We start from the raw sequence: 26,928 nt of genomic DNA, 5'->3' as shown, positions 1-26,928 counted from the left end.
ATGTAACACACAGAGTATAGCAAAAGCTTCAAAGTACAGCAAAACCTACAAAAGTAGGAGTGAGTGGAGTTAATTTCAGATACATTGAATCTCTCACTTGTTCTTTATTTCAGTGATTTTAACATTAAGATGTTATGTAGAACAGATTTGTCTTAAATGTGTGCTGTAAAATCAGACATGTGACCATGGCTATGTTCGGGTGGGCACGTCCCCTTGGTACTGGACACGCCCCCTTTGGGCGACCATGTTGTCCTCCTTTTTGGTTTCCAAAATAGTCAAAGTTAAAGCTGCAGGTGCCCTGCCCTCTGTTAAATCTGGTCACTCTAGTATAGCTCCTGCAGCTTTAACAGTTGTGATGAAGAGGTAATTTCACCAGGTTCCCCATATATACAAATGACACCTGCTGAAATTCCTTTTTCTATGCAACTGTTAAAGATACAGGAGCCCTATCCTCCTTTTCATGTGGTCACCCTACTAGTAGCCATTTTCTCCACATTATGTGTAATTTTACATACCCCTATCGTGTCCCCCCTTACCACTTGGCATTTTTCTAAGTGGATAATGGCCCTTTTGCCCCTTGCACTACTATTGCTTGCCTAACAGTGGAGAATTTCTAGCTATGCTGCTGCAAAGGGTAGATTCATATGAAAAGCTCGACTGCTGGTCATAGCTCAACTCTTACTCAAATATCCCTGAATTATGGGAGCTAAAGAATGGTGAGCTGTGGTTTCACCAAATGGCTCCAACTGGGCAGCATGTTCAATCAATGGGTTGTAGCCAGTGTTGGTCCTACTTAGAGTAGACCCATTGAAATGAATGGGACTTAAATTAGCGTAACATTGGTTTCAACCCAAAGGGCCTGTTTTTAGATAAAGATGGTGCACCAGGCCAACCAAAGCAGTCTTGGGCATCCAACTCCAGGAAAATGGGGGTACAATCCAAGCATTCATTTTCCCAATGTAATGTTTGTTTTATTCGTTACAAACTTACCTTCAGAAGCAATACATGCATTCAGTGTTGCGAGACAGATTTAAAATGGTTTATAACAGTAGTGACAACTGTTGAGGCCCAGGACACACTCCCTATACAGTCTTCAAAATGTTTTCAAAGTGTTATATCCTGCTTAGTGTAGATCTGGTACATGTAGTATCTATCTTAATCACTCTAAGATTTTAGAGAGAAGAGAGTTTTCTACAACACACAAAAAGGTTGGACTCATCATTCTCAGGTGAAGCTGGGATGGGTCAGTGGGTACTATACTTCAGGAAGCAGCACTGCTGACACACAAAGTTCCCAGTGTGCATATACAAAATACCAAAATGTCCTGAAAGCTCCATTACAATTTGCAATTTGACTGTGTGGGGAAGGCTTTAAGGGGCTTGTCTATATGGCTTCTTTACCCTCACCTAAATGTACATATTCGCATTTTAGGTTACATGACACAGCCATCCATTCGTCTCAGCGCTGGGTTTTAACTGCAATAATGCGCATATTTGCATTCGTGATTTGCCGCGACTTTTAGATCAGGTACAAGTTCGCAATGCGTCATGGCTGTGTGTCTTTGGGGGAGTTATGTCGGATTTTGACATGTTGGCAGAGCTTTGAGGGTAGGATAACATGGTTGGCCCATTTCCCGATTTTGCACCAATCCGCTGCCTCCTTCGTTTGTGCCAATTTTAGTTTGAAGTCTCTCTCCAGAGCTCCACAGAGAAAGCTTCTTAATACAAATTCATTCATATATATATATATATATATATATATATATATATATATATATATATATATTCCTTTCCCTCTGTAGCCTCATCCCCACCCCCCGCTCCTGCTCGGTTTGTGTGCTATATTAGTTTGCGGAGCTTCGCAGATAAGGTTTATAGCTTCATTGGCTTCTACTCTTTATCATCATTTATGGGCTAGTGCGATAATGTGCATGTGCGCATTAATAACTCACTATAAATAAAATAATAATTCAGGAAATAAATCACTGTTGCTTCTGCAGTTTGACACTCTTTACCTACATTCGAATCAATGAAAAATTGGGTTTTTATTTAATGAGGAGCTATCCCATTGTCATATAGACGAGGGCTATGTATTGAATCAGTGTTTTGGTCAATCTAGTGCTGCACCAGGAAGTCTGACTGGCATCAGCTCTTCAAAGCCAAAAATCTCTTTCGCAGCCCAGAGATCTAATGGCCGAATCTGTGATCTTATGGACACAAAACCATGTGTGCTTTACCAGTGATTTAAGGACTCCAATGTGCATGTTGGTGTTGAGACCTAGGTTTTTTTTAAAAAAATATCCATTGCAAGAAGAAAATTAAAAAGAGTGAGGGGGGGATTGAAACACAGCAACGACATGCTGTTCCCCTCTCTAATACCTTGATGTAGAATAGTCTATTGCAAGAAGAGTACATGGCACTCATATATGTAAAATGAATTATTCAGATAGAAGTGCAAGATTATCTTTGATGGGGGCTATTAACAACCCACAGGAAATGGAAGCAGCATTCCAGAGAGAGATCAACACAATTTTCTTACAAAGGAAACAGCATTGTTTTCTCATTTGCAAATTGACTGGTGATACATTGAAACCAACTCACTAAAGATCCATAGCAGGATTTTGAGAAACTGGTACTTGAACTGTAGAAAATGGAAAGTCTTCATGACACCTATGAACAGGAGGTACAGGTGGTGATCAGGACAATAGAAAAGAGAACAGAGGTAGTAGAAGCCTAAATTTCACTACTGATTAGAATCATAGAATCATAGAATAGTAGAGGTGGGCCTATAAGGCCATTGAGTCCAACCCCCTGCTCAATGCAGGAATCTACCTTAAAGCATCCCTGATGGATGGTTATCCAGCTGCCTCTTGAATGCCTCTAGTGTGGGAAAGCCCACAACCTCCCTAGGTAACTGGTTCCATCGTCGTACTTCTCTAACATTCAGGAAGTTTTTCCTAATAGAAACATTCACTAGCAAATAAGTCATTCTTTGCTATACTACAGGGTCAACTGATATGCAAACTTCTTCTTAAAACTCTTGTGTTTCTGCTGAGCAATGGCTGAATAAGCCAATTGTAAAAACACTGTTTAAAATGCAGTTGTCAACAATCCATTAACAAACAGGGCGGTTTCTCCTAAATAAAAGGTTTGTTAACTCCTGGAATGCAAGCAGGCCTAAGAATGATACAGACTCTTGCAACCAAATCTCCATGCATGTTTTTTTCCATAGTAATTCCCAATGCATTCAGTGGGATTATACTGCTGAATCTATATCCCCACCCCCCCTGCAGAAACTGCTCCGGTCTGTTCCCTCAACAAAACACCACAAACCTAATCACTATTGGCAGTGGCAGGGGGGACGACGACGACAGTTTACCCAGCCTTTCCCAAGCTGGTGTTGGGGAAAATTACAGATCTCCAATGTAAATAGGATGTAGTTTAGCCCTTTTCACAAACGTACAATGGACCGCAACCATGTGCAACCTGATTTTATGCACATTGTCTTCAAGTCAAATTCCCCTGAGTTCAATGAAGCTTATATATATGCATAGGACTGCAGCCTTACTAACTTACTAGAAAAAAAGACTTTTCAGAAGATTTTGGAATCACCTCTCCCAGGAGACCTGTCAGGCCTGTACAACTTGAAATTTTAGGAGGTGTTAAAAACCAGCTAGTTCTGTCTGACCTTGACTGTATGATGATTACTGCTGTTTTACTTTTGTAGTTTTCGTAGTGCATGCAATATTGGTGCTATGAATTAGCATTCTTTATGAAGTTTCAAACCGCAAAGGTCAATAGGATGAGGATAACAAAATAAAAATGTATTTCAAAGCCTATGGCACTTATCAGAGCAGTACTCCATAAAAGTATATCCACAGGTAGGACCTGCAATTTATTCACCTTTGAAGGCTCCAGTGGAATAAAGGGATAAAGTTCAAAAGAAACCAATACATATGGAAAAACTGAAGGTGATACCAAGGTAGAAGAACCTACAGACTGGGTCAATCCAGTAGTTGTGGATAAGAACAGATAATGTTTGGACCCAAGAGATACAAACAAAGCAATTATAAGGGAATATTTCCAATTGCCTGTTGTGGAAGACATCACCAGTTAGTTAGTAGAAGCAGAATTAATTGCAGATATCAATCCTGGATACTGAATTCAACTGGATGATAAAGGTTCCAGTCTGTGGACCTTCAGTCCACTTTTTTAACAGGTACAGATTTACAAGATTAACATTTAGTAACTCTCCAGCTCCAGGGATGTAAGAAAGGGTGATCCAGCAGCTATTTGGGGGTGGGTGGATGTCTTGATAGAATCACATGTTCTATACACAATATCCTTGCGGAGAAAGACTGAACAGAAAATGTTGTAGTAAGTTCTAAACAGGTGTCAAGAGACAAATAGTAGCAGGAAATTTAAATTTTGCTGGCTCAGAAATAAAATACTTAGCACATATCTTAACCAATGGAATGTCAAATCCATGAGATTTTAACTAAGGTTGCTTCAGCACTATCCTTTTGCTCTAGAATCAAAGTCCTTTGTTCATTTCCTTTTTATGGAATATCTAGATGATGCTGTCAGCCTGTTGCATTCCAGTATTTTCAGTGTTGTCCTCTTGTGGTTTTTTCAGACCCGATTTGTGGCCATTTTTTAGGTAATAAAATACATTCGCAGCACCAGCCTGGCTAATGTGAAAAAGCAAAGCCCTATTGAGGTTTTTAAAAGCTCCTGTGCCTGTAATTAAATACTTCCTGTTTGTAGGTACAAACCATTTTATTGCTTCCTGATTAGTGTCGAAGATTAATGTTAGCCTACAAATTGGCTTCTCTGAATTGCTTAAGTGCCCGTTTTTGTTCCCATGAGGGAAGGCTTTAATTTCCTTTCTCTCTCTCTCTCTGTCTTTTTGAAATAGCAACATTTTTTCATTTTGCTATTTAAAAAATGAAAAGCATTTTGGACACATGTGACGAAATCAAGAGGCACAATGCAAGGAAGAAATATTATTTTTAAAAAGGGAGAAGTAATGGTGATAGGAATCAAAGGGTTCAGTGTGCAAGTACACAGAGCGAAGCAGGTCTGGGGAACACCAGCAGAAAATTGAAACCAAGGGCAGCCGCCATTTTGAGGGCCATTTTGAAATCAGTTGGTGTTTCAACCTTCAATTTCATGTGGCATTATTTTACAATGTTTGCAGCAGCAAATATTAGAAGCATAGTTATTACAGAGCATCAAGTGGCACAAAAGTGATATGCTTCAGTTTAGTATTCATACAGGGCTATCCCCTCTGGAAATAAAAACTCTGTTGTTCAAGATACCATACCCAAGAATAAAACTGAATTAGGCAGGGGTGGGCAACTTGCCCTCAAGAAATTTCAGCCTATGACTCTCACCATGCCTCACCATTGGTTATATGGCTAAGGGCTGATGGGAATTACAGGTCAAAACATTTAAAGGGCAACAAGTTGCCCACCTCTGCATGTGCCCCTTTCCAGCAAGCCACTATTTCCCTTACAAAGCATTGTTCATGTAACTCACAAATAAAAGCAGTACTTTTCTTCATGAGGGCAGATGCCTTGACATGTTAGGGCTTCTCTACATTAAGCAAAATCCTGCAATCTTACTGGGGCTTTGTCTTCCGAAGGCTTCACGGATTTACATCAGCACAATACACATGCTTCCCCCCTTTGTTTTTGCCAGTTCCTTCCCATATGTTTCATTTATACCACCAGCAGACGGCACTGCTATATTGCACAATTTAGATTCATTCCCGTATTTTTGGTGATTTATAAAATGGCACATTCCCATTTGAAAATGACAGGATTGGCATCGGAGGTGACGATGTCCTGAAAAGGACCCATGAACATTTGCGAGTGAACATTCACGAGCCCATGATGAAGCCTCGTGTTGAGACAGACATATTTAAAGCTCGGTTACAATTGGGAATGAGGTTTAAGAGCATAAGACAAAGGCCACAGAGAAAAGGCAAGTTGTGAGGAAGTTTTGAACAAAGGGTGAGAGGCAACGACAGGTAAATATTCAGGGAGTGAGTTCCATGCATAGGGGACAACCAGGGAGAATGGGAGGAGTCATTTAAGGGAGCAGGAAATCTGATTGGTTGAGGTTGGTAGACACAGAAGAGCAGGAAATAATATGAAAGAGGGAAGTAAGGACAGGGTGGGGGCAAACCCTGGGTAATTTGAAGGATAAGGATAAGGAGTTTCAGCCAGATACAGAAGATGATGGGAAGCCAGCAAAATGATCTGAGGAGGGGTACCATGAGATACGGGCAAGATGAATAATTTTGGTAGTAGAGTTTTCAGTAGAGGTGAAGGGACTGCAATATGAGAAAGAAAGGCCAGTGAGGAGATTGCAGAAGTAAACAAGGCAGGAGATGGCCAGAGCATGAACAAGAGTTTTATCTGAGGGCAAAGAGGGGAACAGGCAGCTTTTTGCAATATAGTACAAGGAGAAGCAGCACCACCTGGCAATCGGCTGAACGTGTGGGGCAAAGGAGGGAATGCCAGATCCACCAGTTGAATGATGAAGTTGTTGGTAAATATGGAGGTGGATTCAGGAGATGAAGGCTTGAGAGGAAAGATAAGTGGCTTGGTCTTGGACATATTAAGTCTAAAAGAGTGACGCACGATTCAAATAGATATATCAGATAGGCAGGTGAAGAGGCAGGACTAGACAGAGAGAGAAAGAGCCCGGGGAAGAGAGATATAGCCATGACATTCAGTGAGGGAATCCAAGTGGAGACAACATAGAAAGAGAAGTCAAGACTCTGAACAAAACTCTGTGGGGACCCCAAAAGAAAAGGAGAGAGCAGAGGAAGAGCTTTCCCCAATGGAAACAGTTGGAAACAATGGAAACAAGCAAGCTGAAAAAACAGGAGAAACAGTTAAGAACAAGGTTAGGAGAAAGTCAAGGAGACCTCACACAAGAAGGGAGTAATCAGCTAAGAGCTAGAATAAATGGTAGATGAAGTAAAAGTGTCAGGAACCTTGAGGGAAAGTGACCATGTCATCTTGGAATTTGTGATAGCAAATACCATGCAATCTGATTTTAGGAAAGCCGATTTGTAAGAGTCTAGAGAAAAGTTGGATACAATGTCATGGCTAGAAATTCTGAAGGAGGAAACTGTTCAAGGAGCAGGGGAGATTTGGAACAGTGTAATGCTGAAGGCACCCTCACAACCTATTCCATGAGAAGGAAAACTAGGAAACATCTAACGAACCCATCGTAGCCTTACAAGGAGCTCTCGGTAGAGCTCGGATTTAAAAAGGGCATGAATAGGAAATGGAAGGAAGGACATATAACCAAGGAGGGGCATAGGAGTAGTTTGAACCTGTTAGGATGGTGCCAGGAATGAGCCAAGGCTTGTGAGGGATGATAAAACCAACAAAAAAAGAACAAGGTAGGTCTACAGCTTAGGGAAGGTGGATGGTGTCTATTTAGAGATGATGGAGGTGAAGACAGAACAACTTGATCTTATTTTGCCTCTGTTTTCTCCCATGAGGGGAAGTGTGTTCAACTAGGAAAAGTAGAACAAATTATATCAGAAGGGGCTTACAGCCCAGGATAGGTAAGGAGAGACAAAGAACACCCAGCTCCTTTGAGTTCATGGCTCCAGGGCCAGATTAATTACATCACATCCTAGAGCTGAAGGAAACCAAGGATGTTATTTCAGAGTCACCGGGTTTGTGCACAATAACAACCCAGAACATGGAATGAACATGGGTTGTTGTTCAATTGTGGGTTATTATTACATGTGAAACCTGCACTATGGTTTAACTATGGGTTGTTAACCACAAACAATCCAAGAAAAGAACCCATGATTTGTTGTTTGGTTGGGTTCTCTGTTGGAGAAAGTAGATAAGGAGGCTTTCCCCCCTCTCCCATATTAGAAACCAGGGTAATCCCATGAAGCTGATTGGTGGGAGATTCAGGGCAGAAAGAAGGACGTACTTCTTTGCACAGTGCATGGTTAAACTATGGAATCTGCTGCCACAAATTGTTGTGATAGCAGCCAATTTGGATGGCTTTAAAAGGGAATTAGACAAATTCATGGAGGAGAATGGCTACTAATCCTGATGATATATTCTACCTCCAGTATCAGAGAGAGGGTGCCTATGTACCTCAGTTGCTGGGAAACATGTCTAGAAGGATGCTGTTGCACTCATGTCCTGCTTGTGGGCTTCCTGTAGGCAGCTGGTTGGTCACTGTGTGATCAGAATGTTGGACTAGATGGACCTTTGTCTGATCCACCATGGCTCTTCTTATGTCCTTACACAGTGAAGATGAGTTCACACATTCAGATGAAGTGGTAGTCTTCCAAAGGGCAGGAGTAGAACCAATGAGTGGAATAGACTGCCTTGGGAGGTGGTGGGCTCTCATTGCTGCTGTTTTTATCTTGGTTGTGCTTTTATATTGTATTTTATATTATGGTTTTATATTGTTGTTTTGTTTTGAATTGTTTTAATTTTGTAAAAACCCGAAGAGCTTCGGCTATTGGGCAGTACAGAAATGCAATAAATAAATAAATAAATTTACCGCAAGGATTTAAGCACTGAATGGACAGAGATGCTGTAATTATATACTGTATTGCAAATCATATGTTGTGCAGGAAATTAGACTAGATGACCTTTTAGGTCCCTTGAGACTCCTTGATTTTATAGAAGGCCTGAATAGAGGCCTTTAGGGGAAGGATTGTGACTCAGTAGTACAGCACATGCTTTACATGCCAAAGGTCCCAGGTTCAATTCCCCACATCTCCTGGTGGCTATCTTCACACGTTTTTTCCTGCAGCATGGGTAGATTGTCAGGTCCTTTGCAGTGCATGATGCCATGGCCAGTGCATACCTAGCCAGCCAATTTTGCCTCAAAAAGTTGCAGTACTGCAGTATTGTTTTACTGCGTTCTTTTTTGTTGAAGTGGCTCCTGTGCAATTGCTCTGCAATGTGTCCCATTCCTCTGCATTAAAACCTGGGCATGCCTGTGACCTGGCCATGATGTGTCAAGGGGTGGGGCTTCCCCTTCCCCACCCCATCCATCACTCCTTTCCCCATTCCATTGAGAGCCGTAATTAGGTGCTTCTTTATTGCTGCCTTATGTCGCTTCTATGATCTTGCGTTAATTAGATTCTCTGATGCAGAATTAGTTCGCTTCTTTGATGTTATTTAACTTCGTTTCTCTAATGCTGTGTTCGTTCACTTCTGTGATGCTGTGTTATTTAGCTTCTCTTTTCTGATGTTAATTAGATTGAAGGAAATAGGGTAGGAAGCTATAACTGACAGTTTGCTGGAATGGGGTGAAATTGAGGCGTTGGGGTGCTCTCAAGGGGTGGGGATGCCCCTCCCCCACAATCACTCCTTTTGTTATTTAGCTTCTCTGATGCTGCCTTACTTCACTTCTTTGATGTTGTATTAATGAGCTTCTATGATGTTGCACTTCATTCAGCCCAATCCATATCCAAAACTGTGCATTTCTGGAGGGAGTTTTTATTCTTTACTTTGCTTTTGCACCACTGCGTATCTCCAGTTTATAAAAAGTAGAGATCTGCTGTATTAGTTCCTTCCTATTTCCATAATATAGCAGGGGAACCTGGAGAGGGGCAATTAACAGGCCTCTCTCATCGACGACGTTGGTTCTACCTTCCCCCACCCAGAAAAAATGTTTTCCTAGCACTGAAAAAAATGTTTTGGGTCTGGCTGGCTCTGCCATGTAACATTGATGGAGCAGAGAATAAGAGCAATGCGCTTTCCTCCGGTGCTTGTCAAGGGCCTGGTCCTGAGAAATCCCTATCTGAAAACCTGGAGAATTGTTGCTGCTCAGTGTAGAGCAGACAATACTAAGCTACATGGGCCAATGCTCTGGCTTGTTAGAAAGCAACTTCCTGTGTTCTAACATTTGGTAGTGAGAAGATCATCTATCATCTTAGCCGATTTGGGGCAGATTAGCATGCTGGCTGGGGAATTCTGGGAATTGTAGGACTTTTTTCTGTCTAAACATGCATAGGACTGTACCTTAGAAGAAGTTCAGAGGGCAGAAGCTAGATTGGAGGGAGTCAGGCATGGAGCTGGAAGAAAGTCACAACAGTGAAAGCAAAAAGCATGACCAAGGGCGGATCTACACTAGTGCTTATTACATTTTTTTCCTACCACTGGAAACATTTTAATTTGTTTCATTTTTATACATCACGGGGCACACTCCAGTAATGTCACGTTACTAACCCTTTGCTTTCCCGGTATTCATTGATTAGAGCAGGACACACTGTTTGTTTTATTGTTGTAGCTTGTACTTCCTCTTAGTTGCTTGTCTCTTTGCTCCACCCACTTTCTGATCTCCTGGCTTCGCCCTTCCACCCCCGTTGATTTTTTTCTGATTTTTTGATGGAAATTAAACAAATGCTTACATCTGCATCACTTTTAAAGATAAAGAATTCAAAATTGGCACAGTAATAGCTATTAAGGAGGGCTTTCAGCATACTAAATTTGAATTGGATTGGGTCAACCACTGATTTTTAATTATTTTTAATGGAAATTAAACAAATGCTTATAACTGCATCAGTTTTAAAGATAAAGAGTTCAAAATCAGCACAGTGGCAGGTCTTAATGAGGGCTTTCAGTACACCAAATTTTAATCAGATTGGGTCTTCCATTGATTTATTATGGTTTTTAAAAATTCCTCCCTCAAGCCCTTTGGAGCTTATAGTGTACTAGTTTTAGGCGCCAAAAGGAAGTAAACACGCCCCCAGGAAATTGATTGGCTGACAATCGACGATTCAAAAGTCAGTGAGATGCAACTATTTCAATGTAAGGGGGCACAAACAAATATTTGCAACGCTATTTAAACATCGCAACGGAAGAAATACAATGAAAGGAGGAAAATACAACAACAATAAAGTGTAAGAACCATAGCATCATGTGACCCAATAAGTTATCACAACCCTTCCTTAATGTTTTAAACCATTAGTGTAGATCCCACCCAAGAGTGTGGAGACAAAAGGGAGAACTGAGATTGACCAGTACTTAAGAGGATGAGGATATGTCAAAGGAAGGCTTTTTGAGAATGGGAGAGATGGTCCCATCGTCATAGAGAAGCAGCCTGGTGAAAGAGATAGACTGATGATGTTTTGGTAGGATAATAGTGAGAGATGTAGTTATCAGGAAAAGAACAGAATCAACAGACTTGTGGAGAGGTTAGATGAAGAGAGCAGAGTGGCCATCTAATTGAAAGACAGACAATTTCTTTTATTAGTTCCACTAATACAAGGCAATGATATACTTAATAGGGTTGAAGTAGATCATTCTGAAATTAGCCTCAATTAGATTTTCATATAGCATCATGGGCTGGGGATTCTTACTACCAGAGATTAGTTAGATGAGTGGTGTGGTATAATTGGGACAAATGAGAGACTACAAATTGGGCAAAACCAGAATGACAGTACAGCACTGTATCATAAACAGTGCCTGTCAGTAATTCAAGATATAGTAATTAATATTCATTCTTCGTCACTTGGCCCCAGGAGATGTTACACCAATTTTTGGTCTAGTTCTTGACGCCACATGCCTTAGTGCTGCTTATCTGGCAACTGTAATTGCAGAAATCCATGAACACAAGCAGCCATTAGCATTCCATGTACCTGGCTGGAAATGATTATGTAAAAGAGAAAAATACACTGTTCACAGAACTGGACTTAGATCTGGTTTTACATACCATCAAACCAGATCTAAGCTGGTGTGGAGGTTGTTGGCTTTTTCCACGTGAAGAACAGACAAGAAGAAAAAGCACATCTCTCTCTCTCTCTCTCTCTCCATTCTGACCCTGTTCAGATGACATGCTAAGCTAGTGTGGTTAAGCATTTTGAGCTAAACATTATGGCTTAATGTGTCATGTGAACCATGACTTAGCATGTTGCATGAACCACTCGTAATCACGGTGGCTACATAACCACAGTTTAAATACGCTCACTAACCATTTGCTGCAAAAGGGTTAGAGGCCTAACCATGGCTTAGTGTACTGTCTGAACAGGCCCATTTTCATTTTCTAATCCTTAGCAAGGCATAATTTAAAACATCCATGAATCTGAATAAAGTAGCACACACAAATAATAAATGGTATTTCGCTTCCCCTGAAGAGGCCACACTTACATTATGGGCCAAAATCGCAGGGCCTAACTATTCATACCAGTAATTGTATTACTTTAAATCACATCATTGTTTTGTTTTGTTTTTATACTTAATTACAGGAGTCATTTTGAACTTTTTACTCTAAGTCTAACTGTACCGTGCAAGAGAGATTTGTGCTGTGGCTGGGATGGGAAAGCGAAACCTTCCCTTCCTGTGCACTGCGGTCCCAATACATTCACCATGCACACATAATTAAATAAACAAAGATGCTGCAATTGTGAGTGGCACCATTATCGTCATGTGTAGTCAGGCCCTCGGTATTTCTTCTAGAATTCCAGTGTCTGAAAATGGTCCCCTAAATAATGATGTACCCAAACTCAAATAGAAAGAATTTATTTTAAAACAATGGACTCACCACACAAAATATACTCCTGATTTCACACGTAGTCCACAGGTGATAAAAACCACTTTAAAATACACTGTTTAAATTGATCTATACATATTACTCAGGATTTTTTTAAAACCACAACAACATTGAAATACATTTATGTACAATCCCATGCTTTTGCAGATTTTTTTCCAGAGGTTCCTCACTAACTGGAAAGGATTAAATCCATAAACTGCAAGTGTACAAATATTCCTGCCAATGTTTTTGTCATAACAGTCTTGTTTTGATCACACCATTTTCTGAACTCATATTTTAAAAAGCCCGGCCTTTAAAGATGTTCAGTGTAATGTCCATACTTCCAATGTTCTTGTTCTAGCAACACAGGCATGTGTCCGCAAGACAAGACTAGAGACTTTAAAATACCACCATCAGTCCACACACAGTCACTCTTTCAGTTAAGCGGCAGGAGGTGAGCTGGAAGAGTAACAGTTCTATGCCTATTGACAAGCCACAGTAATTGCATATGCACAGAATAACTTGTTATGAGGAGGCACACTGGGTGCCTATTGTATGCTCTTATTTTAGAAAACTATTGAATTCCCCCACCTTTCAGAAAGGAGAGTGGCATGCAGAAACCATTACGTTGACTTTGAAAAAAGACACACACAGATAAACGTAAAAGGGCACACATTTAGACTCTACAACCCTCACTTATGGCCCGACTATAAAAATGTTTAATTGAGGAGCATACACACTGTACCAATTAGGAGATCAAAGAGCCCAATCATATATATGTTTACGCAGAAGCAAGTCCTATTGGGTTCAATAGGCTGCAATCCAATGTATACAATTTGGAAGCATGTTACACTGAACAAAATGGAACATACTTCCTAGTAAACGTGCAAAGGAGCAGGCTGAAACTGTGGTCTGATGCTCACTGAGGTGGCAAATGTATGTCTGGCTGGATCACTTCAGAATGCAGGGGTGGAGTAGCTCACATGATGGAATGGTCCACTATACAACAACAACAACGAAACAACAACGAAAACCCTACTCCACTTAGAGAACTAGGAAGCTACTCTACAACTCTTCTCCATAACATCCTAGCTATCTATGAGGATTTTTTTATTTAATGAAGAAACATTCAGTTCTGAGAACCACCCTGACACAGTAGTCTGTAGTAGTGCAATCCAGCCACAGATTTACCACCTCAGGTGAATGCTAGGTCTCTGAGGAAGGAGGACTCCACAATGCTGCTTGTACTGTTTCCAGTCTTAACAGAAACACTATAGAATAAGACTACTCCTTCTGTTGTTTTTCACCAAGTACATTTTCTTTCCATCCATCCAGTAGTTATTTACAAAGATGTCAGGTAACCCTGGGTTTTGGTACGGAGAACATATTCTTCTGTGCTTTCAGGGTTCAGTGACCTCAGCTGGTTCAGAGCTCATTCCATTCGCTGCCACCGCCATCCCTTCCTCGCCACTGCAGTCCACATCTAAGGAGAAAAAAGGAGTTTCTCATGTATTTTCTTTGCCACTGATCGTCCCTTGGCTAATGCCATTTTCTAAGTATTGGCTGGAGGTATCAATGCTTCTACTGAGCACTGTGGAGGGGATCCTGGAAGACCGGCGCTCCTGGCTTCTCTCCTCAAAAGAGCAGCAGATCATTCGCCTCATAGTACTTGACATCTCGTCGTCTTTGTAAGAGTAAATGATCGGATTCATGACTGAGTTCAGCAGGGCCAGGAGAAGAAACCACCTTTTTACATTCTGAACCTCGCAACGAGTGCAATTCAAGCCGTCGAGAAGCAGAACGACAAGGCCAGGAGTCCAGCACACAACAAAGGCACCTATCAGAGAGAGAAGAGAGAAATAAAAAACAAGGTTATCTAGATATACATTGGAAAAACCAACCTGCAATGTATAGGCTTAGAAGAGTCAGAGGGAACTACTGCACTCACACAAAGCACAATTCACCTATGGAACTTGATGGTGCTAGATATACTGACCTCCTACAATAAATCTCTTTTATTTCCCTAGTCTTTATACTTCCTTTATATTGAGTGAAGCAGCACACTATCCTCCTCCCAGTGGTGAGTGCTCTGCCATGGCCCTATAGGAGCTGGGACAGCAAAGAAACCTGAGAGATAGAGGAGAGTATACTGCACCCACCAACCCACATTTGCAATCATCTATCCCAAGAATAGCCAGGAGGGCCTCTACTTTCCTTTCACCTTTCTCCTTGAAAACTCTCTGCCAAAGCTGCTTTTATTTATTTGTTTGTTTATCTGTTGTAAGAGCCTCGTGTGGCGCAGAGCGGTAAAGCAGCAGTTTCTGCAGCTGAAACTCTCCCCACGGCCTGAGTTCGATCCCAGCGGAAGCTGGTTTCAGGCAGCCGGCTCTCAGCCTTCCATCCTTCCGAGGTCGTGTATTATTACCCCGCTCCTCAGCCAAAAAGGCTCTCGTAGCAGCTTACAATCAATTAACAAGAAGACAGACCCTGCCCTCAGGCTTACAATCTAAGAAAGACATGACACACAAGGAAAAGGAGTTCGGGAGGGAAGAGGGAAAAGAGAGAAAGAGAGAGAGAGAAATTAAGTAGCCCAGCAACAGAGCTGATTGCATTGCCCCGCTCCCGAAGGAGGGGAGTCAAACTGGAGCAGGCCCTGATGTTTCCTCTTCCTGCTCCTGTCCCTTTGCTCTTTCTTCTTCCCCACAGGGTGACACTGAGGGCTGCAAGATATATTTATATTACATTTATTCATTATTACATCTGGTTTTTTTCCTCTTGCAAGTAACCAAAGGTAGCTTACATGGTCCTTCCTCCCCATACATTACATATAATGTATGGGGAGACCTATTCTAGTCCTGCATTGCAGTGGTTCTGCTCCTACTTGGATGGCCGATTCCAGAAGGTGGTGCTGGGGGATTATTGCTCTGTGCCGTGGCTCCTAAGCCATGGGGTTCCACAGGGCTCTATCTTATCCCCTATGCTGTTTAACATATACATGAAGCCGCTGGGGGAGGTTATCCGGAGATGTGGACTGAGGTGTCATCAATATGCGGATGATACCCAGCTCTACCTTTCCTTTTCATCAAACCCAGGTGAGGCAGTGACTGTTCTGAACCAGTGCCTGAGCACGGTAATGGACTGGATGAGGGCTAACAAACTGAGACTCAATCCAGACAAGACGGAGGTACTGTTAGCGGGTGGTTCATCTGTCCGGCGAGGTGATGTTTGCCCTGTCCTGGACGGGGTTGCACTCTCCCTAAAGGATCGGGTCCGTAGTTTGGGGGTGCTCTTGGATCCAGAACTGTCACTTGAGGCACAGGTGAACTCAGTGGCAAAGAGCACCTTTTATCAGCTTAGGTTGATATACCAACTACGCCCTTATCTGGACAGAGATAGCCTAGCTACAGTTATCCATGCTCTGATAACCTCTCGCTTGGATTACTGCAATGCGTTATACGTGGGGCTGCCTTTGAAAACAGTCCGGAAGCTTCAGCTGGTACAAAATAGGGCAGCAAGGTTACTAACAGGGACTGGCCGGCGAGATCACATTACGCCAGTCCTTTTCCAGCTTCATTGGCTGCCAGTCCAGGTCCGGTCCCAATTCAAAGTGCTGGTATTGACATTTAAAGCCCTAAACGGTTTGGGGCCAGGTTATCTGAAGGAACGCCTCCTCCCATATGTACCTACCTGGACCTTAAGATCATCTACAGGGGCCCTTCTCCGTGAGCCCCTGCCAAAGGAAGTGAGGCAGGTGGCTACTAGGAGGAGGGCTTTCTCCGCTGTGGCACCCCAGTTGTGGAACGAGCTCCCCAGAGAGGTCCGCCTGGCGCCTACACTGTACTGCTTTCATCGCCAGCTGAAGACCTTTTCATTCACTCAGTATTTTAACACTTAATTTTAACTTACATTTAAATTTTACTGTTTTATCTCTGTATTTTAATCTTATATCAACTTTGCTGTGTGGTTTTATCCTGGTTGCGCTTTTTATACTGTATTTCGTAATTGTGTTTTTAACCTGTTGGGTGTTTTATTGTGGTTTTAATTTTTGTGAACCGCTATTGGGCGGTATAAAAATGTAATAAATAAATAAATATTGGTTGGAATCTATACATCATAGGCAAGCAAGTTAGAAAAGCTAGGCCATGATGGCCTTTATTTGACTTTATTTATTTATAACCTGCTTTTCAACCCCACAAGGTTCCCAAAACAGCTAACAAATAAAAAATAATAATTAAAGCCACCAAGTCAAACACAACAAATAGAAATAAATAATTTCAAACAGCTGAATTGTAGCCCTCCCCCGTAGACGGGGTTGCCAACATTGCCAGTTCATCATTCAGTGCTTCTTGGTGCAAACAGAGAGAGAGAGAGAGGGAGAGAGAAAGAGAAAAGCGACTCGCAAACCAGAATGTATTTCGCTCAAGCCACAATTGCTGCCTAGTTTACAAAAATAGAAAAATTACAGCCCTGCACAAAGAAGGCAGGCTGTAAAAGACACACAGAGGAAATGCTGCTCATTGATTTTATTTTTCAAGTCAACGCTTACATTTCGAGAAGGCTTCCCCCCCCCTCCCCTTAAGCCTACATAAGTAAGTATTTCAGCAAGTATGCCTGTGACAACAAGGAAACACTCTTCTGGTGGTCTCAGTATCTGTTGACCAGACCAGGTTTAAAAATAAATTACTCAAGTGTCTTCCTAGAGTTTTATTTTCCATTATAGAAACCAAGTCGGTACAGTACAGTACAGTTTAAACTAGCATGACGTGAATGTTGGGGAAGGGACAAGAGTTCTAATCCAACTGTCGTGGTCACCTTGCTGTGGAGCTTTGAAGAAGCCCTTCAATTCCCTATCTGCAAAATAGGAAGAATGAAGCTATGAGATGAAGGCTACATGCATATCCCATAGGCTTACATTCTCTACTGCATGAGCACAGAATTTAGTATGCGATGGAACCAAGTAATTCAACTTCCTGAGCATCTCATCCTGTAGGGTTTATCTGGATAAAAAGTCAAAGCAGACCCTTTTTTAGACTTTGAGAGATGTTCCCATAAGGGACAACTGCATATTTGTAGTCTAGATGTACCCTAGACTGGAGATTGAGGGGGGTGGGGTCCCTTGGCTTCATAGAATCATAGAGTTGAAGGGTCCTATGAGGCCATCGAATCCAAACCCCTGCTCAATGCAGGAATCCACCTTAAAGCATCTCTGACAGATGGCTGTCCAGCTGCATCTTGAATGCCTCTAAGTGTGGGAGAGCCCACTAGCTCCCTAGGTAATTGGTTCCATTGTTGTACTGCTCTAATAGTCTGGAAGTTTTTTCTGATGTCCAGCCAGAATCTGGCTTCCTGTAACTTGAGCTCATTATTCCGTGTTCTGCACTCTGGGATGATCAAGAAGAGATCCTGACCCTCCTCTGTGTGACAACCTTTCAAGTTTTTATTTATTTATTTATTACATTTCTATACCGCCCAATAGCCGAAGCTTTCTGGGCGGTTCACAAAAATTAAAGTATTTTAAGTAATTCAAGTATTTGAAGAGGAGGGATAGCCTTGAGTATAGGGTCATATTCATTGTATTTGTGTCATTGCTGCCTCAGTGTTTCAGCTCTGGCATGGAGGGAATACATATCCTAATAAGAGCAAGAAAAGAAGGAAGAAAATAAAAAGGGGGAAAAATTCCTGAAATTGCAGCTACTACAGTGGGCTGAAAAAGACGACTATGTTTTGCAACTACACAAATGTGAGTGTGCTTTGTGTTACACCAAATGGTATAAGTAAATACATAAATTCTATTTTGTCTTAATTGCCACAGTGGCACAAGTGGAGACTTGTAGCATATATAACGGCATGAGTGGTGGCACAAGCATGGTCCAATAGGTGCTGATGACACCCATCTGTGACGCTGGGTTAAGAGAATGAGCACATTTGACCTGCAGCACCCGACTTGTGCATTCAAATTCATTTTCCTCAGACCAGAACCATTTGTCTGGCTACTCTCCTCAGAATCTGAATAAATTCAGGGCTTGGAGGAAAGCCAAGAACCAAAGGTTCATCCTGACAAGACTCGAGATGATTAGATAAGAAAAAACAGCTTGTGGGCTGAAGGGAAGAACTCTAGGTTGAAGAGGCAATTGAGTCATTGCTACTGCCACATCACAAACACAACATTAGTTGTACTCAGTGGTCTGGTTGAGAGATTTTTGATAAGTGAACTTCTCTCAGTGATTCATGAAAACAAGAAGCTGTTTTCTAGCAGGTCAACAAATTTGTCCATCTTGCCCTGTTCTGTCTACTCTGACTCACAGCGCCTTTCCAGTGTCCCAGGCAGAAAAACATCTTTCCCATCACCCACAACCTGATCCTTCTAACTGGAACATTCTACGTGCAAAACGTAGGCTCTACCACTGGTCTACGGTCCTTCCCCATAAGGATTTTATGGCAGTCTACCTCAATTCCACTAGCACACGAAATCCCATCTCTCTGAAACATTCACAATCTTTTAATCTTTCTGCATCGCCCGGCAAAGGAGTTCTCCAGAAATCTCAACTCATGTCTTTTACATTCTGGACAAGCACATTTAAATAACATTGAATAACACATTTTTAAACAGCCACTCAGATCTTCTGTACAATGCTCAGACAGTCTATATAAGCCATATAAATGTATATGGAGCGAGTTGTATATTGTTGTTTTTAAAAAGTAACATTTCTGCTCAAATATAGGCAGGTTAGAACAGACCGTCCGGTAAGCACACTTCAGCTTAGCAAACCCAAAGTCATGTGCTGACTTGCCTGGAATGCTATACCCTTCTCTTTTAAAAGGCTGTTTTGCATTTTTAGCCAAGATGCTTCTGCAACAGGGATCTATAAGCAGTGAAACATTTAAGCCACCAAGAAATGTTTTGCTGGATCAGACTAAAGATCCATCAAGTCCTGCATTTCATTTCTAATAACAGCCAACCAGTGGAAGCTCCCATTCCAATGGCATGAAAGTCATAGACACCCCTATTAGTCCTCAGGATCTTGTATTCAGATCTATATTGCTACTATACATTAAGTTTCCATTTAGTTTTGATAGCCAAGTATAACTTTCCTTCATCCAAGTGTCTATAATTCCCTCTATTAGCCAAGTTCACGGGTGAGTGCCAATTCTAAAGCAGGCAAAACAGCACCATCCATGCACAGGATGAAGGTATCAACACGCCCAGGAAAATCTCAATCTCTGCAGAAATACCCCCTTTCCCCCACAAAAAGGCCTTTTGCTTTTTTCCTAAAAGTGGGTTGCGTAGGAGGAATCCAAAACACAGATGAATGAAAAATGCTTCAAAATGCCAAGTTTCTATTTGGGGCTGGGGGAAGGACAGAAAACCAGGAGGTGGAACGGAGTATCCTGGGAGCGGGCATGTCTGGCACCCTGCACAGGAGAACTCCACAGAGAAATATTTTAGTGCAGGTTCCACTTGTCAATCAATAATTCCTCCTCAAAGCCACCTAAGCTAAGGGTCATTGCCTTATCAGGTAGTAGCAAATTTCATGAGCCACCAATGTACTATATGAAGAAATACTCAATTACTTTTTTCAATTTCTAGAGGGATAGCAGCCATGTTAGACTGTTACAGCAAGACGAAAGAGTCTTGCAGCACTTTAAAGACTAGAAAATATATTTTATTGTTCACAGTCTCTCCCACCTCCACCATATGTGTTTGTGTGTGCGTGTGGTGTATCCAAATCAAATTCATTAGGCAACCAGTTAGAGGTTATAGCCAAAAAGGAAATTTGCAGCCAAACAAATCAAACATTACAATACATAGATGATACACAAGAAGCAAAGTCCTTAAACCAAAAATTAACCTCATAGCTTGCCTGAGTTGGGAGACTTTCACAGCAGATATCTGTGTTACAATGCAGATATTTGATTTTTTTTCCCCATTTCACTTTGAGTGGGTACCAGCTCTATAACACTTCATGCATGTGATGTAGTAGACCCTAATCCACAAAAGCTCAAGCCGTAAAAAATGTGTTAGCCTTTAAAGTGATACAGGACTCGTTGTTGTTGTTGTTGTTGTTGTTTTTCCAGCCATTTACCTACTGTCAATCAATTACGTGACAAGAGGGGGTGAAAGTATTCTATTTATCATGTTCCCTTCCGCTTAGTCATAATTTCCCCCCTAAACTACAAAGACTTAGTCATTCTGTATAGAATAGATTTGTATTTGTTTACTAGGGGGATGTTATTTGGGCCAGTCTTTGCACGCATCCAGCACAGCATGACTTTACCATGTACACACCATGCTGTGATTGTAGCTCTTATTCTTATACTTACTAGGTCCCCTTTAGTGCCTCATTGGTTTAACCAAGCCTTCAACTTCATATTGCCAGAAAATTTAACAAATGTTAACTTTCTAAATCATTAATATTATTTATTAATTAAAATATTTCTAGGCCCAGGGCAGAAGTCCTCCAAGACTAAACATGCATGCACACCAGAAAATTAAGTTGTCCTGCAGCGAGAAAATGGCGTTCCAGGCAAAAAAAGGTGTCTCCAGGACCTTAACCACATTGCAATTCATTCGTTCTGCTCTTTAATACTCTGGATTTATATTGCATTTGTAGCTCATTTCACAACTTTAATGCATGATCTGCTTGCATCATTTATCCCTATCATACAAAAGGATACATTTGCATGGTTGGATCTGATCACAAGTCACACACGCTTTCCTGAACAGGCAATCTTTTTTTTTTTAAGTCCAAGACTGCTTTGGACTGTCAGCAGGGGAAACAACGGTGGGTCAGTTTTTCCTGCCCCTGCCGATCGCATGATCGGGATTACCCTAATTCTCTGCACCATGTCGAGTGAGCATAGTGCATTTTCACCCACCCTACATCTCATGGCTTGCAGTAGGGATTATAGGATGGATGAAAATGCATATGCCCACACTGCACACTGGGTTTGGAGGACATGGCAACCCATGATGCACTGCAGGTAATTAGGGTAATCCCAGTCACACAACCAGCACACATGAGGGAGATCACCAATGTTGCATTGTGTCCACCACTGATCATCTGAACAATCCGAAACTCTGCTGTTCAGCCATCTATCCCTCCCTCCCTCCCTCTCTCTCTCATATTAATACAATGTGGTCCTTGCAAGTCATTGATGACATCTTTACAAGTGAGGTTTACAAGAACTGATGCAGGCTCCACTAGCACAGCAGAGGCAGGAAGAGGCATCATCATCATTATTATTTACATTTATATACCACCCCATAGCTGAAGCTCTCTGGGCGGTTTACAAAGATTAAAACACTTTAACACCTAGCACCCTGTTTCACCTTTGCTACTGCTCTGGGAAAACTCCCTTGGTCGATTTCAATGTATTGTTCTGTTGCTCTTCCTAGGAGTAACTCCCTCTGAACTGAATGGGACTTCCTTATCAGTAGACATAAATAGGATTGTAATGGGAGTTTGTTGCCTTTATTATTAGGGAATATTATTGGATTAGTTAACTGTGTGCAATAATTTGTTAGTTAAGCACTGATAATTATATCCGTTCAGACGACATGGTAAGCCACAGGTAAGCCTGTTCAGATGACATGGTAAGCATGTTGAGCTAAACAGTATGGCTTAGCCTGTTGTGTGAACCATTCCTAACCATGATGGCTACATAAGCACAGTTTAAACACGCTCACTAACCATTTGCTGCAAAAGGGTTAGCGGCCTAACCATGGCTTAGCATGTTGTCTGAACAGGCCCTTTGTCATTAAAATGTGTTATACTCATTAGGGGTTGGATCCAGATTTATATTGCATCAACTGCATAGGCGGAAGTGGACTTCTCCACTCGCTCTTTCCCAAAGCAGCCCTTCTGAAAATACTACACAGAGCTAGAAGATACTACACAGAGTTGAATGGGGTGAGCTGTGGTGTGGGGGGGAGGGGGACTCCCCAAAAATCTGAGAGAGGGATCTTCCATGAGCAGGGCTCTTCCTCTCATGGAAAGCAGATCCTAGATCCAACCCTGGGTGATTTGTCATTATGAATTTGGTATAGCATTGAACACTTTTACTTTTTTTTTTTTTTAGATATATAATATGTCTATATTGATTGCAGTTGTGATGCTTTTGTATTGGTTGTTTTATAGTTCTTGTTAGGCAATTTAGGGCTTTTGGTGCTTCTGCTTCCAGATCGTTGGTGGGATTAAGATTGGCTATCTACACAATTTTTTTGGTGGTGGTAGTGGGGGTTCTGTCTCTGCATTTCTCTATGTTCTGCTACATAACCTCTGAGTAGTGCTCTAGTATAGTGGAATTGTGTAACTACACTAGCGTTTCATTCCACCATTCCTCAAAATGCCTGATTTTGTTCGGTCAACACACACACACCCTCCCATCTCCAAAAATGCTTCAAAAGCACAGAAGCCCAAAATACCCACAAACTACCATGAATGAGAAACGGTGTGCACATAATAGAAGTCTCATCTAGAAAATCCCTTCGTCTTCCCTTTGGAGGGAAAACAGGATACAAATATGAAATTAAGATGAGCTGCAGGCTGAAGCCCTCTAGGCTTAGTGCTCAAGTGGTATACTCGAGTCACCTGCTGCTAAATCTGGCAGAAGTATCTAAAAGACTCTGAAGTCCCGTCCCCCACAACTGCTTCTCAAGTGATTTCCCCCAAAACTGCAATGATTGTTTTTGGCTAGACTCCGTGCTATGTACTTTGGGGAAACTGGAGTGGAGGATTTCTATTGGAGTAAATAACTGAAATTAAAAACAAATGAACAAAAATAATAAACATACACACTTCCAGATTTTGGTGTTTTTAATGGATTATAAAGAATTAGGCAGACTGGTAAAAACACAGCAGAATCATTTCTGCTCTCTTTCCTGGGAAACTGAGAACACACTAGCATAGCATGTGACTGAGGATTTGTTTTTTATTGATTCTAGTGTAAGCATATGTGGTCCCAATTCCATAAGTCCTACCACCACCACCATCCACGGTAGGACTGGGCACGTTAAAAAAAGAAAAAGTCTCCAGTGGCATCAATTGAGGGGCTTTGTCTTGCCTTTTTTTGACCAAAAACTCCTGTGGGGGTGGATTCAGGGGGGAAAAATGGTAGAGGGTAGGTTTTATCCTCCCCCTCCTAGTGTGCAGCAGTCACAATTTGAACTGGGGCAATGTCTGCTTTCACTAGAATAAATAAAAAGCTAGTCCTCTGCTATGCAATTCGTGTAATATGTAGTTTGGCTCAAAGGAGGAAACCCCTGGGTTGAACTCTTGTACAAGGCAAGCAGAAACATCTTCTCCAGCAAGCCACCATGACTCAGTGACTCGACAACTGGAAAACAAGAAGTTTAGAATAAATGGAAAGCATTGGAGCACTTAGGATAAATAGAAAGCATTGTGACTTCTCAGCTACTAAAATACGTAGATCCAAAAGGTGGAAAACAGTCACATAAGAAACTCAGCTAGATTATAATCTCCAAACATAATAGAAAGAATTAGAAACATCTGAAAAGCATATGGGATGACGTCTGACCCGAAAGAAAATGCTGCTGCTCTCCTGAACAAATTAATAGGTTATAACTTGTTGCAAATTGAGCCCTTGTCTGGCTCTGCCAAAATTACTGAAAACGCTGCCATCCATCTCAGTTTGAGCTGGAGGAAGTTCTTGGCAATGTATCATTTCACAAGCAGTTCGCACCAGCAGGCCCTTCTTTTCCCACCCGAAGGCAGCGAAACGTTCTTGAAAGAAACTGCACAAATATGTGCATTAGGGCCTTTATCCAGAGATGCTGGTAATCCTTGTTAGCACGGCTTATTTGAGCAAGGCTGTGCTTATCGGGTACTAATTCTACTTGCTTTTCTGCTCAGGTATTTTAAAAACTAAGCAATAAAAACCAACTGTCCCTAGCTGAAGCCAAGTTATCAGAATTTGGGCTGAAACCTCCTTCCCCCAACAAGACTCCTGTCCATCTAATGACTATAGAAGTTCAACAGCCAGGGTTCTCTAGATCACTGCATATCCATTACAGGGAAAAGTAATCACTTGTTGAATTTCTGCCTATCACATAGCTGCTAAAAGTGCAATTTCATTGCTAAGGAGGGTATAATTTCCTATATAAATCAGTTCCTAAGGTTCTGCCACACCTTTGTATCACATGAAATGGAACCTTAAGGCCTGTGGCTGTGCAGACAGGGGTCTCTCTCTCTCTCTCTCTCTCTCTCTCTCTCTCTCTCTCTCTCTCTCTCTCATAATACTAGAACCCGGGGTCATCCCATGAAGCTGATTGGTGGGAGGTTCAGGACAGATAAAAGGAAGTACTTCTTCACACAGCGCATAGTTAAATTATGGAATTCACTACCACAAGATGTAGTGACGGCCACCAATTTGGATATCTTTAAAAGGAGGTTGGACAAATTCATGAAGGAGAAAGCTATCAATGGCTACTAGTCCTGATGGCTATATAACCTCCAGTATCGGAAGCAGTACACCACCTCTATACCAGTTGCTGGGGATCATAGGCAGGAGGGTGCTACTGCACTCATGTCCTACTTTAGGGTTTCCCGTGAGAAGCTGGCTGGCCACTGTGTGAACAGAATGCTGGACTAGTGGACACTTGGTTTAATCCAGCATGGCTCTTATGTTTTTTTGAAAGGCAATCCGGGTCACTGCTGAGAAATAGCAAATGCTGACCTGTATGCTAGAAACTAGGGTCACCAGCAACAAGGTTAGACCTGATCTCCAAAGGTACTTCTTTGCCCTCTCTCATATAAATGAATAGGAGCTAACAGGTCATGTTGCCTCCCAACACAGTAGCAATTATGAATGCATGAAGTTGCTATATATAACACATTACAACGTTGATCTAAGTAGCTATTTCCCCATATGCGAAAGAAATTAAACCCTGCCTTCAAGGGCTTTAGTATCTGCCACCACAACAGGCAGGCCATGTTCCAACAGACAAAAGCCTGGGGGTGGCAAGGCGCAAGGCATCAATATACATGTACGCACACACACCACAGAGTCCCTGCAGTATATGTGCCCTTCCCAGCTTCATACCTGCCCATTTCACTCATGAACTATACGTCCTAATATCTATGAACTGAAACTTCCACTTATCAGCTTTCCTGAAAACTAGTGTAGCAATGAGACCCTCTAACTGAAATCCCTGCTCTTTATAATGCCAAAAGTGTGGCCATTTGTTTTGGTTTTCACAAAGCCCATGAGGGGAAAGAAAGGGGTTCTTTACTGTTTCTTCAACTTTCCAACCAACCATTGAAGAGTTCTTGGCCTAAGAACCATTAGAGAACCATGGCTTAAATCATGTCTTGATGCTATGGATGCCTTACTTTTGATTCATTTAAGCTAGCAACATTTTGTTGAGACGGTGCTGGTCCTGGCATCTGACAACATGTCTCCCAGCATACCCAACAGGCAAGAAAAATAAGGAGAAGAAATGTAAAACCAGCTAGGGGAGGAAAAATGGGGAGGTTTGGAAGGCAGTGAAGTTCCCGTAGCTTTAGTTCATGTTGCCTCCCAACAATAGTAGGCGCTATGGAGGTGCTGTCTACCATGTTAGAACATTGGTCCACCTAGGCCCGCCCTGGTCTTAAGCCCCCAACCAATCTACCCAATATCTTGAACCCAGAACCTTGTGCAGGCACTGCATAGTTTTGCATCAGCTGCAAGTAGGTTAATGTTGCAACAGGTTCGAGTCAGTGAACAATTAATATCATCTCACAATGAAGAATAGTAACTCTCTTTGAGTTACTATTGCCAGAAGACAAGGCCCACTGCCAGAACAAGTTAGCTGCCAGACTAAAGAAATGATGTCCTTGAGCATTAGGAAGATAAGTGCGCTACATTTGCAAAGTTATTGTTGGAAAACAGGCATCCTCCATGGTCCTGATATCGCAGAATGTTTCTAACAGGGACAGGACTAGCCCACCCACCCCATGACAGAGCAATGCCTTCTTCTGTTATCTCCTGCTAAGAAGGAGGAACGAAGAAATACAACACTATTATATCATAGTTATGAAAGAAGCCATTCATTGTCTGATGGGCAACGGGGCTACTGCAAGATTCGGTTAGCATTACTGGACACCTACCCAACAGCTTGTGTCCAAGACCAGCTTGTGCTGACAAAATAATTAAAATTGCACTGTATCATTCTAGATTCCCAATCAGGTGGGAATGCAAATCGGACATTGAATTTGGGGGAAGGAGTGACCCTTATAAATGCATCCCTCAATCGTAGGTCAGAACCTACCCAGATACCTCAGGTTGTAAATAACTGGGCACTAGGGACAGTAATATAAGCCTCAGTGGCACTTATGTGGAAGTGCCACTGAATTCAATGGGGCTTACTTCTGCGAAGACAGATATA

The 26,928-nt window shown here is 41.9% G+C and overlaps 1 protein-coding gene across 2 annotated transcripts in view; it reads right to left on the bottom strand.

Moving 5' to 3' along the window:
* Positions 1-13,374: 13,374 nt before the first annotated feature.
* Positions 13,375-26,928, bottom strand: part of LPAR3 (lysophosphatidic acid receptor 3) — a 39,568-nt gene continuing 26,014 nt past the window's right edge. For both annotated transcript variants that reach the window (XM_063117837.1, XM_063117847.1), the window contains exon 3: positions 13,375-14,376. In XM_063117837.1, the coding sequence (XP_062973907.1) occupies positions 14,045-14,376 (332 nt within the window). In that variant the 3' untranslated portion in view covers positions 13,375-14,044. The remainder of the gene's footprint in view (positions 14,377-26,928) is intronic.

Source organism: Elgaria multicarinata, chromosome 1, assembly GCF_023053635.1.
Source record: "Elgaria multicarinata webbii isolate HBS135686 ecotype San Diego chromosome 1, rElgMul1.1.pri, whole genome shotgun sequence".
NCBI classification, from domain to species: domain Eukaryota; kingdom Metazoa; phylum Chordata; class Lepidosauria; order Squamata; family Anguidae; genus Elgaria; species Elgaria multicarinata.
This window is presented reverse-complemented; position numbering and strand designations above follow the sequence as displayed.